The sequence below is a fragment of the Pyrus communis genome, chromosome 4, assembly GCF_041283825.1.
Source record: "Pyrus communis isolate YQ-2024b chromosome 4, ASM4128382v1, whole genome shotgun sequence".
NCBI classification, from domain to species: domain Eukaryota; kingdom Viridiplantae; phylum Streptophyta; class Magnoliopsida; order Rosales; family Rosaceae; genus Pyrus; species Pyrus communis.
In genome coordinates this window covers 993,919-1,011,195 of record NC_142568.1, presented here as the reverse complement: position 1 = coordinate 1,011,195, position 17,277 = coordinate 993,919, and the positions used below count along the sequence as shown (strand labels likewise).

Here is a 17,277-nt window from a genome sequence, read left to right as displayed (position 1 = left end):
AAAACCTAATTTTTTTGGGCTAAAAATTTTAGGTTTTAACCCAAAGGTTGAAGATGGTCTAAAGGGAAAGAGGTCATTTGGTTGAAGCGAAATAGATGAGTAGTACTATAGTAGGATAAGAAATTACACGCATCATTCGTTCAAGTAATGCTATTCTTACTATCGATTTATTATTAAGGAAACCTAATTGTGTTTGCCATACAAATGATGATATCTAAAATGAAGAAAATTTCCCACCAAATGATCAATCCAATAATACCACTCACATGCAAATAGCGCAATACTTCTTCATGAATCTCCGTTATTTTTGCCTATTCAAGGACAGTGACTTGGGGAAGTTCTAGTCCAGCCTTTAAGGCATGGATAAAGGACAAATACATGATAAGTGTATCACTTTATATGAATATGTGTATTTTTTCACATATTTTGTAATTGTCACGGGATATCATCATAATGATGAATTCTTAAGTTGTGTGGTCTATGCCGATGGCATAAGAATATGCTGTTTTTATATGTTTTATATTATTAACACAAGATATCTTCACGACAGTAAACTCTTAGAGAGAAACCGGACGTCAATTATACAAGTTTAGGGAGGAACTTAGTGGCTTTATGAATAGTATTGTTCCCCCAAATGGCAGCATGCGACAATCATTTAAATTCAATTTTAACTTATCATGATGTGTCGAGATTGTACGACCAATCCTAGTTTGAGTGAAAAGACGAATCAAAGATATCAATATTTAAGTTTGAGTTGTTTCTTAAACAACTTAAATTAAGCTTGGTTTGTTTCTTTCAAGCGTAGAACTTGAATAAGCCGAACCCAATACAAAATCTGTTTCGAAACCAATTTACAGTTAGTGTGAGTCTCGTATCTAAATACTGTGTTTCGTAAGGGAAGGAGAACAACAAATTACATAACAAACAAAACTAGTGCATATATATATATACTTTTTATTCCTCCTTAACAAAGGAATTTTGATGGTACATCCACCATATTCTTATTACAAACACACAAAATAAAAGAGAGACCTTATTCATTACATAGAGGATATGTATTCATATCCATGGTGGTAAATCCACCTTATTATTATACTTAATTACGGACCCAGCCGCTCCATTGATCTTCAAGCGCGCAGAGCAGCATCAGAACCACCAGTAGTACCAGAAGTAGAGCATTCTCTACGAATTCGGTTCTCAGTTTCAAAAGCTTCAAGCTGGAAGCTACAGCCCTAAAATCACAAACCAAAGATTATGAGAAATAATAATTGGTCCAAAATAAAATTTATTTTAAAAAATAAAACTATTTTGTGTCATCAATCCACATACTATATACAGTGCGAGTGAATCTCACATTAAAAAATGAAAGTCTAGCTATTAGTTTTAGAGAAATAATTTTCCCACACGTTTTTTTCTCCACGTGTACTTATTTGTAGACGTTAGATTAAATAAATTAAAGAAGAATCGATGAACCGAAATAATCAAGAGTATGCAGAAGAAGAAAAGGATGTGTAAAAATAATGTCCGCATAGAAGATTTCTCAAATTCTACTGATAGTCACATTTTTAGATGGATAATACGTACTTGCTAATGAATACACCCTATATAATCAATTTTTTTTTTATTTTGACCAAATCAAAAGATGTCACGTATTTTTTTAAGTAAGAAAAATTAATTAAGACATCAAGACGTCTAAATATTATAAATAAAAAATATACCCTTATTAAAATAAATAAATGAAAACTAATGAAAATGGCTTGAAAACTTTGAGTTTTAATGATAAGGACAAAATAAAGAGTAAAGTGAATAATACCAGGATTGACTTTTTAGTGTAAAAATGTGATTTTTCGTTAAAGTGAACAATACCGTAGGTTTTTCGTTAAAACTCCCAATAAATAACTATATTTTACCTGATTTTCATGAGAAGCAGTTTTGAGTGAAGATACTGCAATTTGATGCAGTGCAGTAGGCATCTCTTTTTCAGCCACCATCATAAAGGTTTGAAGGTTATGGCCCTTAGGCTTGGTAGACAGGTTCAGAGGAATGGCATGAAAGCCCATTTTCCAGCCGAAGCGGAAGGTGGAGAAAAGCGAACCTGGAGATATGCATATAGCAAGTGATAGACAAGCACTGCACGTACATTTATATTATCCGTAATCGAAGACACGAGCATCTCCAAAGATATAGGAGAATTAAGCAAGCAACATTTGTACATCTATGTGACATGTTGCCGACCCAATTGACCTTCTGTAAAGTTCTGTAAAGTTTTGGCACTCCAAAGGGAGTAAGTGGTGGAACATTGTATTGTTCGACTCCGACAATAAGTTCTAAGGTCATCCACACTGGTTATGAGTTTGATTCTTGTAACGTTAGGTAAATTCTATTGATCGTCGGACCCTTCGAATCAAAAAAATGTTGGACCCATCTAGTTTAATTTTCCTCTTTCAAATTATTGGTCATTTATTACTATATTCAACTCAGAATAAATCTTCTAGAACTCAAATTTTCTCCCATTGCAAAGAGAAATTTTTTTCCCATGCCCGTAATATAAGTAGTATATTACGTGTTATTATATAAGTGATGATAAATTATATTTTTATGCTATTACTTTAACGCAAGATCCACCATTTGTATAAAGATACGTGATGTATCATTCTGTGTTCTGAGCACATTGAAATTTTTCTCTATTGTGAAATGTTACGTGTTTCATTAGACACGACGTCCTTACTCAATTGCCTACACCATGAAGAATGAATAGGAAGTTATAAAGCTTGACATTACGCACCTAGAACATCAGACCACGCCCAAGTAAAGCAAATAAATTTGCCCCCAAACTTTAGAACTCTGTTAACCTGGAAGAAAAAAATAATCTTTATGAGAAACCAACCACTAATTAGTATTACTTAGTGAGAAAAATTAAATTAACGGTTCAGGTGATCATTTCATCCAAATGGGAAACTTTGTGTGAGGAGAAATATATACGTTGATTGCCATGCATGCATATGTGAAATGTTCTTTAGTCTACTCGTAGCACATTTCGGTACACCACGCATCATAATATAGATGAAGTGATATTCTACAATTATATAATAAATTATATTATAAACGCCTTATGCTATGATATTATATTATAACGTATTGTGCACCAGCTTGTGTTCGGATTTGCAAGTACATTAAAAATCTCTCTGCAAATACGTACACACGCGACGCCATACAGTATTACAAAGTTCTACAAGACACCTCTTGTAAATATTGATTGCCCATCTGCACGCCAAACTCTGGGTCCATCAAAGCATCTAGGCCGCCTTTATCAACAACAACGTCAAAGCTCTCATCCTCGAACTGTAGTGAAATTAAGCCATGATTAAACAATAATTAGCACTCAATTAATTCGGACAAACTCGCTAGCTCTTTATTTGTTTCCAATTTCGAGTCGATTAATGGATCGTGATTAATTATAGTAAGTACCTGCATGGCAGTGACGTCCATGACTTGCCACTTCATACCAGGGCGTATACGCGTATTGCGGCGCAGCATGTCGGAAATGGCGACCTCAGATAAGTCAATGTTGGTGATGGCCTTAAATCCGGCATCATAGAGGTGCTCAGACAGGTGGGAAGTACCGCAACCGGGCACGAGTACTTGCAGCGGTAGGGTTTGGGACTCGGGCTTTGGGAGATTGGACAGCAGTGGGCCTTGGAGCTCGGACCAGTCCTCGTACCACTCGAAGGCATAGTTGCCGTCTCGGATGGCGATGATGAACCTGTCCCAATTCTCTTTGGTTGTGAAACCCTCTAGTGATCCTAGTACTTGTGCTAACTGCTTCGCCTTCCCCATTTTTCTGCTTCAGCTATGTGCGCGTTTTTGCAGTTGTTTTGGGTTCGTTTTATAAGCACCGAATGCGAGCTAGGTGTTATGCATGCACAGAGCTTGTTGCATGTTTGCCGCGAGTTTAGGCCAGCTGAAAGGCCACCGAACATCAATTTGCTACGTGGGGATTGTTATGGATGCACAGAGCTTGTTGCATGTTGCGTTTAGGCCAGCTGAAAGGCCACCGAATTTCAATTTGCTACGTGGGGATTGTTATGCATGCACAGAGCTTGTATGTTGCGTTCAGGCCAGCTGAAAGGCCACCGAACATCAATTTGCTACGTGGGAGGATTTTAGGCCAACATGCGTAAAATGATGTACCAAGGTGAGAGGAGCTCTTTGGTGTTTTCTATGAACTTATTGTTGGACGTTGGACCATAATCCAACGGTTAATAGATCTATACAGTTAATTTAAAGAATGCTTGGAATTTAAATAAGATTAGGATTTAATTAATAGCTATAGCTTGTATCCTAAGTAAAATTAATATATTCCGAATTTCCTTGGGAAATATAAGGGCTCCTAATTCTATCATATTTGGAATGAGATTTGGTGTATCAATTATCCTTGGACTGTGAGGAATCCTAATGACATTATGATGGGAAGATTCATTAGGGTTAAGTCATATAAATACAAGGCTAAGGTCCCTACTCACAACACACAGAAAACTCATGGTATCGTTTGGTATGCAGACGGGACGGGACGGAACGGAATGGGACTGGACGGGACAGGACAGAACGGAACGGAGCGGGAGCAAAGATGCCCTCGGATGGAAACAAGGAGGAAGAAGAAGGAGACGGAGAGGTTATAATTTTGTGTTCCACGGATGTGGAACGAGTCGTTCCAGGGGGGTGAGGTGGAACGAAAATTCACCCAAAACTCGTCCTGTGGAACAGCTCGTTCCACCCGTTTTAGGCACACCAAACGTGGGACGGAACGCCTTGTCCCACTCTATTCCGTCCCATCCCACGTACCAAACGATACCCATATGAATGCCCCATTAGTTCAAGTATAAGGGAGTGTTGAGTGTGCAGAAGATTTTGGTCAACTAACACATTATTCCGTAGAATTCCAATACGATTTCCACCGAAGGAGAAGTCTATGGTTTAGCCTATTCCGCACGGTTCTATCCAAGATAGTTCATCTTTCCTACATGCCGTGTTGACTTCGAGTACTTCATCAAATGAGCATAATTTATGGATTCTTTCAAGTTAGTGTTTTTAGTTGTTTATGAAATATATAAAGCTAACACTCATCAAATTAAACAAGCAATGCGTGGCATGCAAATGATAAATGTTCAAACAAGACTTCCACATATATCATTTTAATTAGGGAGTTTTAACGAAAAGCATGCGGTACTGTTCACTTTAACGAAAAACCATATTTTTACACTAACAAGTCAATTCTGGTACTATTTACTTTACCTTTTATTTTATCATTATCGTTAAAACTCAAAATTTTCAAGCTATTTTCATTCGTTTTCCTTTTTAATTAAGCATAGTTCTAATTTTGTACTTTGAGAAAGTTGAAACATGCAAGACTTTAGTTTAAAGCTGCGAATGGGGAATTAATGGAAGTGTTCCAACGACTTTGAGTAAGCCGAATTCTTATTACATAATTGTTTTTGGCAAATTATAGCTTTTATTTCTTTTGGTTTCATTAATCTTATGATTAATTTCACTAGTACTAAAAGGCATCGAAATTAATGTGATTGTTATCGATCTCTACGAGTAATTAGATCATTCTACGCTCATTTCTTGTGAAACCAAAAACTTTGGTCGAGTAATAAATCATTCTACACTTATTACCAACATAAAATTTACACAACAAAGCCCCAAACCAAGTGCACAAAGGAAAAATGGACCTTCCAAACAAAACACCAAGAATCTAAACAAAAAAGGCTAAAAAACAGTACAAAACGAAAAAAGCCCTAGATTTATGCTACTACCGCCGCCGCAACACTTCAGGATCAGCGCAGAAAACTGACCCCCACGAATTCGAACGCTAGAAATCCAACCAAACAACTCCTCAAAGATGGAAGGAGGGGACTCCATCACCTAGCAAGGAATACCTTTCCGATCGCTACCCAAGCTAGTGGGAATCCCACAAGCGGCACTGCCAACAAAGGCAGATCAAAAGAAAGTGGTGGTGCAAACACCTGAGCTGGTGTGAACATCGCAACTCTACACACCTTCCAAATAGACCGCAACAGATCGTAGTCAAAAGTGATTGCAATCCAATTTGGTATGAAATCAGTGCGGGTGAAAAGAGCGATAAGAAATGCAAAGGATAGATAAGGGACGTGAAGATGGAGAGATAATAGTGATTAGAGAAAAGAAAATGAATTTGAGGACATAGTCGAGTAAGATCAATGGCTTGTGGGGTGGTCGGGATGGATAGCAGGGGGACAACAGTAAGAGAAAGTAAGGAAAGGAAAAACAAAAAGAAGAAGGAAGGGACGGCCACCGACCCTGGACATGGCTAGGAGCGCTGCACGGAAAACCGAAATTGGAAAACCCTCACATAAACGATGAGAAAAGCTCTCAGTCAGAGAGAAGGACTCTCATCAACACAGGAGCGAATGAAGTGTTGGAACAAAACAATCAGAATACAACTTTATTGATAACAAATTATAATAAACAATTGAAATAACTATAATCTAATATTGTATAATTGTAATATTGTGAACTAAAAGAAACAAGAAAGTAGGAAAACTGACTTGATTGAAAAGATAGAGGCTTGTAAATTTTGCAGTGTTTTAAAGACAGAATTGCACCTCTATTCTGTGCTTGTAATTCAACAAGTTTCCGTTCCTCAGGATCCAACTATCTATAATTCAAAGTTCCACCACCGAATTGAATTCTAGGAACTTTTGCATGCTTTCTCTTCCAAATGATAAGTATAGTATATGCAGCAGATGTATGTTATTATCCTATCTTTTCGTGTCTGACCTCTTTGGTGTTATATAGGATACTAAGTATCCCTTCCCAACAGGTATTAGGAAGTTAAGAAACTGCCCGCATAAGTCAAATTCAAATTGAAGAGATAAGTATTATTCAGACCAAATTACTATTAATACGAAGAATATAATATCAAGTATCTTGATAATATGTACACTAACGATATGTGTGACATCTCACATCGCCCAGGGGAGTGATCCTTAAATGTATATTCCCATCCCTACCTAGCACGAGGCCTTTTGGGAGCTCACTGGCTTCGGGTTCCATTGAAACTCCGAAGTTAAGCGAGTAGCGCGAGAGAGTATTCCCAGGATGGGTGACCCATCGGGAAGTTCTCGTGTGAGTTCCCAGAAACAAAACCGTGAGGGCGTGGTCGGGGCCCAAAGCGGACAATATCGTGTTACGGTGGTGGAGCGGGCCTGGAAAGTGGTCCCCCCGGGCCGGGATGTGACAATATGTGACAATTTGCAAACCCAAAGCGAACAATATCGTGTTACGGTGGTGGTGCGGGCCCGGAAAGTGGTCCCCCCGGGCCGGGATGTGACAATATGTGACAATTTGCAAACGAACTCCAACATTATTACGTACAGAAACATCTGATAGAGGACCATGTGATACTGATAGGCTTAATTCTTTCAGTAATTTAGTTGGTAAACACAACTCTATTTAAGTGATTAGTTTCAGCGTCTGAAAGTTGGACCTATGAAACGAATTTAACGTTATTGTGATATTCCGTTGTAGTAAATTAATTATATGTGCGAATTAACACATGTCATTGTTTTAGTGGATCGGAACATCACATGATGGTGAATTCGTTGTATATAATAGTATAGTTGATAAGGAAGGCAAAAATGAAGTACATGCTAGTGTGTCTGAATGTGCATGCATTGCCAATTATATTTGTTTGAATGCTGATCATTCAGTTTGTGGTCGTGAGTGCTAAAATACGAATAATGTAGGGAGTTTGGGAAGGTAGGATAATTATTTAACTGCAGTTTGAAAAAGGATTGAACAATTTAAGCTAAAGTTTTTGCAGATATAAAGTTTGGTTGATAGTGATTACCACTAGGTGGAAGAGTTTTTCTTTTCCTGCCACATACTTCTACATCAAATGCACAGTATAAGTATTTCAAAATGGGACCATGAAGTTTCAATTTTCTTATGTTGCATCTCAAAGTATCTTTTACAATTATATCAGTTTGTGCCATCTCAAAGTATCTCTTATTATATTAATTTGTACCTTTGTCTGATTGTTTTTACACTAATTCATTAAATTCATGGCATGGTGAACTTGAGATCCTTACATGGCTAGCATGTAATTCATACTTGCACCATATTGACCAAAAAAAAAAACTCGTCAAATAATGCATGCTTAGACATTCAAAAAGACAAAATGTGACATCCCGTCCCGGGATTATTAAACGCACGTGTGAAATTACTTTTTTGCCCTTAGGTTGTTTTGTCACGTTGTGGGTTGTTTTGTGTGGTGTGGCATGTGTTGGACCACACACACACTCCCACACACACACACACTGACACTGCTCTCTCTCCCTCTGTCTTCTCCCTGTCTCCCTCTCCCCCGAGCTCCCTTTTGCCACTGTACATGTACGGACACACACCAAGAACCATTATCCCGTAGCAGATCGAGGAAACCAAGGGTGGATTTGTGATCGTGAGGTCGAGGGGAGCACGAATATACCCTTTTCAGGTAAGAACATCGATGTTTTCACGTCGATTTCTTAAACTCCGTTTTGGGGTACTGTTCATGCAAAGCTTGTACATTAAGTTTTTGGGTTTTCTGAGCTCGTGGTTGTGTTTGTGAGGTTCCCAGGAGCGTCGGAGTAGCTCGTTGGACGACTTTGGACGTCGGGAGGGCCTGGTTCGAGGTTGGCCGAGCTTGGAGTTTTTGGACAGGTATAATCTCGTGGTTTTAGCCCTTAAAACTTGTTGGGACATGTTCTACTAGCTTAGGGCTTTAATTTGGTGCAAGAAACGTGGAAAAAGGTGGAGAAACGAGAGAGTTATAGCGATTTGCAGGTTTTCCGGCGACGGTGCCGGCGACGGCGACGGCGCCGGCGTCGGGGGCTGGCCGGAGAAGAAGCAGGAATATTCCGTTAAGTTTAACGGAATATTCCTGACGGCAGGGGTTAAGTCTAACGGAATATTCCGTTAGTTGACGGAATATTCCTGACGGCGTCAACTGACGCCGTCAGTGTGCTGTGCACGTGGCCGCGCGTGGGGGCGCGTAGGTCCGTGCCTGTGCTGGCGCGTGGGGGCGCGTGCGGGGTCCAAAATTTTTTCTAAAAATATGGTTGTGACCCTGAGGTTGTGTAGAGCACGTGGGTATATTCATTTGTCCATTTTGAGCAATGTATGAGAAGTTATTACGAGAAACGGGTTATGTGCTTTAAAGTTAACGTTTTTATAGTTGTTTCGCATTTAGGTGACACGTACCCAGAGGACGAGCGTGCACACGCGAGACAGGGGGGCTACGACCCTTCTACATACCAGTGAGTGGGCTTTTGTTTTCCGTATATACCTATATACATTTATATTCCCAGAAATTGATTTAAAAGGGTTATTTGCCTTATGCCATGCATGTTATTATTAACGTTTATGCATCATCACATTCATTAGTAGTAGCATGCATATACATATTTATATGTGGGTGCTGTGGAGGCATAGGTAAGTGCCAGGTAAGCGTTATTTAACGATTGCATTAAATAGTGGATAGAGATGCTTAGAGAGCTCATAACCTGTACCCCCGTGTTAGTGCTCCCGCCCTGAGCAGGGCACAGGCCTTCACGTGATGTTCACCTCCCGCACCTTAGGCTCAGCTTGGATCCAAGCTAGGTGCACAGGCCTGTCGTACAGACCACATTAGGTGGTTCCGACTTGTAGGTGACCCGCGATTATTCGCCCAGGCTTCACGTGATCGTAGCACTTATTTACACCCAGTCCTGTCGTACAGACCACTTTAGGTGGTTCCGACTCGTGGGCAGGTTTAGATATTGAGATTGAGATTTGAGCTCTAGATGTAGCCGTACAGGTCACGTAGGTGACTCCGGCTGCCTGATTACATGATATTGATTATGATTATACCTGGGCACTTGCATATCACTTTGAGATTTTGGTATGGCATATCTTGAGCATGATTGGTATACCCTTGAGCATGTTTTGCATGTTTACACATACGTACATATGTTTATTTTCTGGGAAGTATACAGGTTTTACGGCGAGGGGTTAGAAAGTATTTTATGAAATGGTTTTCAAAGAGCCTTGTTTTTGCCCACTCACGTTTTTGTTTTGCGCCCCTCCAGGTTCTAGTTACTAGCCGTTGCGGTGGTTTCCCTTGAGAGCTTTTCGGCGTTCTGACAGACACTCCCCATTGTAGGGTCGCCTTCGGGCGTACTATTGTTGTTGTTTTATTTGGACTGCTATAGACCTGCTCTGAATTTGTATCGCACTAACTAGCACTTATTCCAGTACTTGTATGCTAGTTTTTAATTATTCGTACTTTTATATTACTACTTTATTAGCTTCCGCACGTGCACATGGCTACGTCGCCTTTGTGTGACGGCCAGCACGCTCCGATCTCGGTCGGGGTGTGTCAGTTTGGTATCAGAGCCTAGGTTTGGCAGTCCTGTGTCCTTGTGAGTATTCTAATAATTTTGGTGTCTTCTGTCAGAACTATGCCGCCTCGTCGGGAACCCCGTCGCTCTTCCGAGCCTATTTTCCCCGATATTACTCAGTTGGGGGAAGCTTTTGCTACAGCCCTTCAGGCAGTGATGCGCCCTCCCCAGAGGACTCCTCTGGAGACTATGTACAACTTGAAGCTGGATAAGTTTAAGGGCAGCGAGGGACCCGAGAGCGCAGAGCGCTGGCTAGAACACATAGAGAAGACTTTCCGGGTGCTGCATAACCAGGGGAACTTGCCTATGGAGAGATGGGTTGAGACGACCGCTTGGTTTCTTGATACGGAGTCGGCAGCTTGGTGGGAGCAGGAGCTTCGAAGGTTGACTCCGGATCAGAGGATTGATTGGAACGTGTTTACGGGGTTGTTTAGGAGAAGATATGTACCCCCTGAGTACATTGACCGCAAGAAGCAGGAGTTTTCCGAACTGAAACAGCGGAAGATGTCAGCGAATGAGTACTACCGTAAGTTTACGGACTTGTCCCGTTATCACCCTGATGTCGCTGGTAATCCGGCGGAGATGCTCCGTCTTTTCCGTCTGGGCACAAGGAAGAAGTGGCGTTCTATGGCGTCTACGGTCCACAGCGAGACTTATCGGGACTTCTATGAGATACTGTTGAGGATCGAGGATTCTGAGAATATGTCGAGCGATACGGATGAAGAGAAGGACGGCAACCAGAAGAAAGATGACAAAGGCAAAGGTCAGGCATCGCTCGGGGCCCGTCAGACTCAGAGCTTCAAGAGAGGTGGAGCTAGTTCTAGTTCTTCGAGTGGTGGCTTCAGTGCCACTGGGCAGGGTCGTGGAGGTAGATTTTCTGGTGGCGCTAGAGGCCAGAGGCAGGGCGATGGTGGGCGAGGCAGAGCTCCTATTTGCCGCAGGTGTAACAACCGACATTTCGGTGAGTGTAGACGTGGTAGCAACGGTTGTTTCACATGTGGACAGGTGGGACATAGAGCGGCAAATTGTCCCCAGGGTCAGCAGCAGCAGAAACCGCAGCAGACCTTTATGCCACCACCTGCACCGCTCCAGCAGATTCAGGGTACTAGTAGCTACGGCCAGACGGGTCGAGGTGGTGCTTACCACTATCAGGGTGATGCTGTCCCTTATGCTCCGGGGCAGTATCAGTACCCTCAGGATCCCTATTCCCAGGGTGGCTATCCACAGTATTCGGGCGGCTATATGCCGTATCCTCCAGCCCCAGCGGGTGGTTCACAATGGTATCAGGGAGGACAGTATCAGCAGGGGGAGATTGCCACTAGCAGTGCAGGATCTTCGAGACAGTCAGGCCAGCCCAGTCAGGGGCGTGGTGCTCAGGGACGCGGTGTTCAGGCGAGCCGAGGCCGCGGTGGGCGTCAGCAGGGACAGGGGCGTCTTCACAATATTTCTCTGCAGGACGCTCAGAACAACCCAGACTTGATTATGGGTACGTTGAACATTCTTGGTTGTTTTGCTAGAGTCTTAATTGATTGTGGAGCTACACATTCCGTAATTTCTCATACATTTGCTCAAGCGACGCAACCTCGCCCCACACCCCTAGGGTATGATTTAGAGTTTGTTATGCCTAGGGGAGAGAGTTGCGTTGTAGATTGTGTGTACCCGGGGTGTCCAGTGATCGTAGAGGGTGTTGCTTTGTCAGCCGATCTTATCCCGTTAGATATTGTGGACTTTGATGTGATTCTGGGCACGGACTGGTTGCACTTCTATCGTGCCAACATTGACTGTTACGGGAAAGTAGTTACGTTTCACCGACCTGGACTACCTGTGGTTACTTTCGTGGGTGAGCAGAGTGGGGTGAGATATGGCGTTATTTCGGCGCTACGAGCGAAAAAGTTGTTAACTAAGGGTTGTCAGGGGTATCTGGCTCATGTGGTGCTGGATGAGGTTGTTACTAGCAGAATAGAGGATGTGAGAGTGGTCAGACACTTCCCTGATGTATTTCCTGAGGATTTACCTGGGTTACCCCCAGATCGAGACGTAGAGTTCACCATTGAGTTGATTCCAGGTACAAATCCTATTTCTTTAACTCCTTATCGTATGGCTCCTGCGGAGTTAAGGGAATTGAAAGTTCAGCTGCAAGAGTTAGTAGATAAGGGATTCATCCAGCCTAGTACTTCACCTTGGGGCGCTCCAGTGTTGTTTGTGAGAAAGAAGGATGGAACTTTGAGACTGTGCATCGACTACAGGCAACTCAATCGGGTGACGATTAAAAACCGTTATCCATTGCCTCGTATCGATGATTTGTTTGATCAGCTGAGAGGTGCTTGCGTGTTCTCTAAGATAGACTTGAGGTCTGGTTACTATCAGCTGAAGATCAGTAGGGATGATGTCCCTAAGACGGCGTTCAGGACTCGTTACGGTCATTACGAGTTTCTGGTTATGCCATTTGGATTGACGAATGCACCAGCCGCCTTTATGGATTTGATGAACCGAGTATTCCAGCCTTACTTGGATAGATTCGTCATTGTCTTCATCGACGATATTCTGGTGTATTCTAAGTCGAAATCGGAGCATGTTCGACATCTTACTTTGGTGTTGAAAAGGTTGAGGGAACACCAATTGTATGCTAAGTTTAGCAAGTGCCAGTTCTGGTTAGACCAAGTTGCGTTCTTGGGACACGTCATTTCTGCTCAGGGTATTTTGGTTGACCCTCAGAAGGTTGCAGCGGTAGAGAGTTGGGAGCAACCGCGAACCGTCACCGAAGTGAGAAGTTTCCTTGGTTTGGCAGGGTATTATCGGAGATTCGTTAAGGATTTTTCGGTGATTGCCTTGCCGTTGACGAGGTTAACGAGGAAGGATGTTAAATTTGAGTGGGATGATAAGTGTGAGCAGAGTTTCCAACGGTTGAAGCATTGTCTCACTCATGCACCTGTTTTGGCACTCCCAGACGATAGTGGTGATTTCGAGGTTTATAGCGATGCTTCCTTGAATGGTCTGGGATGTGTATTGATGCAGCATGGTAGGGTGATTGCTTATGCTTCGCGGCAGTTGAAACCCCATGAGATGAATTACCCTACACATGATTTGGAGTTGGCTGCTATCATTTTTGCGTTGAAGTTGTGGAGGCACTATCTTTACGGAGAAAAGTGCAGGATCTTTACGGATCACAAGAGTCTCCAGTATCTCTTTACTCAGAAGGAACTCAATCTTCGTCAGCGGAGGTGGTTGGAGTTGCTCAGCGATTACGATTGCACGATTGATTATCATCCTGGTCGTGCGAACGTAGTGGCTGATGCACTTAGCAGGAAGTCACAGGGCCGTATTAATGCGCTGTACGCTAGTCGTGCTCCTCTTTTGGTGGACTTGCGTAATACGGGAGTAAGGCTAGAAGCCGAAGATCGAGATGTGGCATTACTTGCTAATTTCCAAGTTAGGCCGATACTTGTTGATCGGGTGCTTGAAGCCCAAGTAGCCGATCAGGAGACTCAAGAACTTATTCAAGCTCGAGATCAAGGAAAGAGGCGAGACCTCAGAGTTCGTGATTCGGATGGCATGTTGATGCTAGAAGGTAGAATGTTTGTGCCTAAGAGTGTGGAGTTGAAGAAAGAAATTCTCGATGAAGCACATATCTCGGCTTATGCCATGCACCCAGGAGCTACTAAAATGTATCATACCGTTCGACCGTTTTATTATTGGCCGGGTATGAAGAGGGAGATAGCCGAGTATGTGAGCAGGTGTGCTGTTTGTCAACAAGTTAAAGCAGAAAGGAAGAAGCCGTTTGGGTTGTTGCAGCCGCTTCCCGTTCCAGAGTGGAAATGGGAAAATATCACCATGGATTTTGTGTACAAGCTCCCACGTACACATAATGGCTTTGACGGCATTTGGGTGATCGTCGATCGACTCACTAAGTCGGCTCATTTTATTCCTGTGAGAGAGAAGTATTCTCTGAGCCGTTTAGCGGAGTTATTCATTTCGAAGGTTGTAAAGTACCACGGTGTCCCAGTGAGTATTGTTTCGGATCGAGATCCACGATTTACGTCGAAGTTTTGGGTAGCTTTCCAGGAAGCTTTGGGCACGAGATTACTTTACAGCACGGCATATCATCCACAGACCGACGGGCAGTCAGAGAGAACTATTCAGACCTTGGAGGATATGCTGCGAGCTTCGGTGTTGCAGTTTGGTAACGCTTGGCACCAAAGATTGGATTTGATGAAATTTGCTTACAACAACAGTTTTCATTCGAGCATTGGCATGGCGCCATTTGAGGCCTTGTATGGCAGAGCTTGTCGCACACCGTTATGTTGGTCAGAGGTTGGAGAAAGAGTTTTAGTGGGTCCAGAGATTGTCGAGGAGACTACTCAGAACGTTCAGGTGATTAAGTCTAACCTGAAAGCAGCTCAGGACAGGCAGAAGAGTCTAGCGGATCGGCATGCTACGGACAGAACATATGAGGTCGGAGATTGGGTATTTCTGAAGCTTTCACCGTGGAGAGGTGTTGTGCGGTTCGGAAAGAAAGGGAAGTTGAGTCCCAGGTACATCGGACCATACGTGGTCACAGAACGAGTTGGCGAGGTAGCTTACAGGTTGGAGTTGCCCCCGGAGTTGGCTAGAGTGCATAATGTTTTTCACGTGTCTATGCTCCGACACTATGTTGCTGATCCATCTCACGTGATACCTCCTCAACCGCTTGAGATTAACCCAGATTTGACGTACGATGAGGAACCGGTGACGATCATTGATTGGAAAGAGAAGGTTTTGAGGAACAAGACAGTGAATTTGGTGAAGGTTTTGTGGAGGAACCATTCAGTCGAAGAAGCTACGTGGGAGACAGAGAATCGGATGAGGGATTTGTACCCTCGATTGTTCTTTGACTGCTAGGGGGTTGCTACGTTGTTGTTTTGAATTTCGGGACGAAATTCTATTAAGGTGGGAAGGTTGTGACATCCCGTCCCGGGATTATTAAACGCACGTGTGAAATTACTTTTTTGCCCTTAGGTTGTTTTGTCACGTTGTGGGTTGTTTTGTGTGGTGTGGCATGTGTTGGACCACACACACACTCCCCCACACACACACACTGACACTGCTCTCTCTCCCTCTGTCTTCTCCCTGTCTCCCTCTCCCCCGAGCTCCCTTTTGCCACTGTACATGTACGGACACACACCAAGAACCATTATCCCGTAGCAGATCGAGGAAACCAAGGGTGGATTTGTGATCGTGAGGTCGAGGGGAGCACGAATATACCCTTTTCAGGTAAGAACATCGATGTTTTCACGTCGATTTCTTAAACTCCGTTTTGGGGTACTGTTCATGCAAAGCTTGTACATTAAGTTTTTGGGTTTTCTGAGCTCGTGGTTGTGTTTGTGAGGTTCCCAGGAGCGTCGGAGTAGCTCGTTGGACGACTTTGGACGTCGGGAGGGCCTGGTTCGAGGTTAGCCGAGCTTGGAGTTTTTGGACAGGTATAATCTCGTGGTTTTAGCCCTTAAAACTTGTTGGGACATGTTCTACTAGCTTAGGGCTTTAATTTGGTGCAAGAAACGTGGAAAAAGGTGGAGAAACGAGAGAGTTATAGCGATTTGCAGGTTTTCCGGCGACGGTGCCGGCGACGGCGACGGCGCCGGCGTCGGGGGCTGGCCGGAGAAGAAGCAGGAATATTCCGTTAAGTTTAACGGAATATTCCTGACGGCAGGGGTTAAGTCTAACGGAATATTCCGTTAGTTGACGGAATATTCCTGACGGCGTCAACTGACGCCGTCAGTGTGCTGTGCACGTGGCCGCGCGTGGGGGCGCGTAGGTCCGTGCCTGTGCTGGCGCGTGGGGGCGCGTGCGGGGTCCAAAATTTTTTCTAAAAATATGGTTGTGACCCTGAGGTTGTGTAGAGCACGTGGGTATATTCATTTGTCCATTTTGAGCAATGTATGAGAAGTTATTACGAGAAACGGGTTATGTGCTTTAAAGTTAACGTTTTTATAGTTGTTTCGCATTTAGGTGACACGTACCCAGAGGACGAGCGTGCACACGCGAGACAGGGGGGCTACGACCCTTCTACATACCAGTGAGTGGGCTTTTGTTTTCCGTATATACCTATATACATTTATATTCCCAGAAATTGATTTAAAAGGGTTATTTGCCTTATGCCATGCATGTTATTATTAACGTTTATGCATCATCACATTCATTAGTAGTAGCATGCATATACATATTTATATGTGGGTGCTGTGGAGGCATAGGTAAGTGCCAGGTAAGCGTTATTTAACGATTGCATTAAATAGTGGATAGAGATGCTTAGAGAGCTCATAACCTGTACCCCCGTGTTAGTGCTCCCGCCCTGAGCAGGGCACAGGCCTTCACGTGATGTTCACCTCCCGCACCTTAGGCTCAGCTTGGATCCAAGCTAGGTGCACAGGCCTGTCGTACAGACCACATTAGGTGGTTCCGACTTGTAGGTGACCCGCGATTATTCGCCCAGGCTTCACGTGATCGTAGCACTTATTTACACCCAGTCCTGTCGTACAGACCACTTTAGGTGGTTCCGACTCGTGGGCAGGTTTAGATATTGAGATTGAGATTTGAGCTCTAGATGTAGCCGTACAGGTCACGTAGGTGACTCCGGCTGCCTGATTACATGATATTGATTATGATTATACCTGGGCACTTGCATATCACTTTGAGATTTTGGTATGGCATATCTTGAGCATGATTGGTATACCCTTGAGCATGTTTTGCATGTTTACACATACGTACATATGTTTATTTTCTGGGAAGTATACAGGTTTTACGGCGAGGGGTTAGAAAGTATTTTATGAAATGGTTTTCAAAG

The 17,277-nt window shown here is 43.1% G+C and overlaps 1 protein-coding gene across 1 annotated transcript; it reads right to left on the bottom strand.

Annotated features, from left to right (window-relative positions):
* Window positions 1–913: 913 nt before the first annotated feature.
* LOC137723175 (uncharacterized) lies at window positions 914–4,536 on the bottom strand. The gene is made up of 5 exons (XM_088692100.1): window positions 3,469–4,536; window positions 3,241–3,342; window positions 2,786–2,852; window positions 1,911–2,095; window positions 914–1,232 (listed from the first exon to the last, which is right to left on the bottom strand). Exons 1-5 carry the CDS (start codon window positions 3,835–3,837, stop codon window positions 1,128–1,130), a joined length of 828 nt encoding a protein of 275 aa, XP_088548226.1. The 5' UTR covers window positions 3,838–4,536; the 3' UTR covers window positions 914–1,127.
* Between the last annotated feature and the right edge of the window lie 12,741 nt (window positions 4,537–17,277).

Bases quoted from the DNA above. Each gene is read 5' to 3' on its own strand.
- LOC137723175 (XM_088692100.1), bottom strand. From the start codon at position 3,837: ATGGGGAAGGCGAAGCAGTTAGCACAAGTACTAGGATCACTAGAGGGT. The intron at 3,343-3,468 runs GTACTTACTATA...ATTTCACTACAG, and splicing joins TGGACGTCACTGCCATGCAG to TTCGAGGATGAGAGCTTTGA. The intron at 2,096-2,785 runs GTGCGTAATGTC...GCATATCTCCAG, and splicing joins GGCGTGGTCTGATGTTCTAG to GTTCGCTTTTCTCCACCTTC.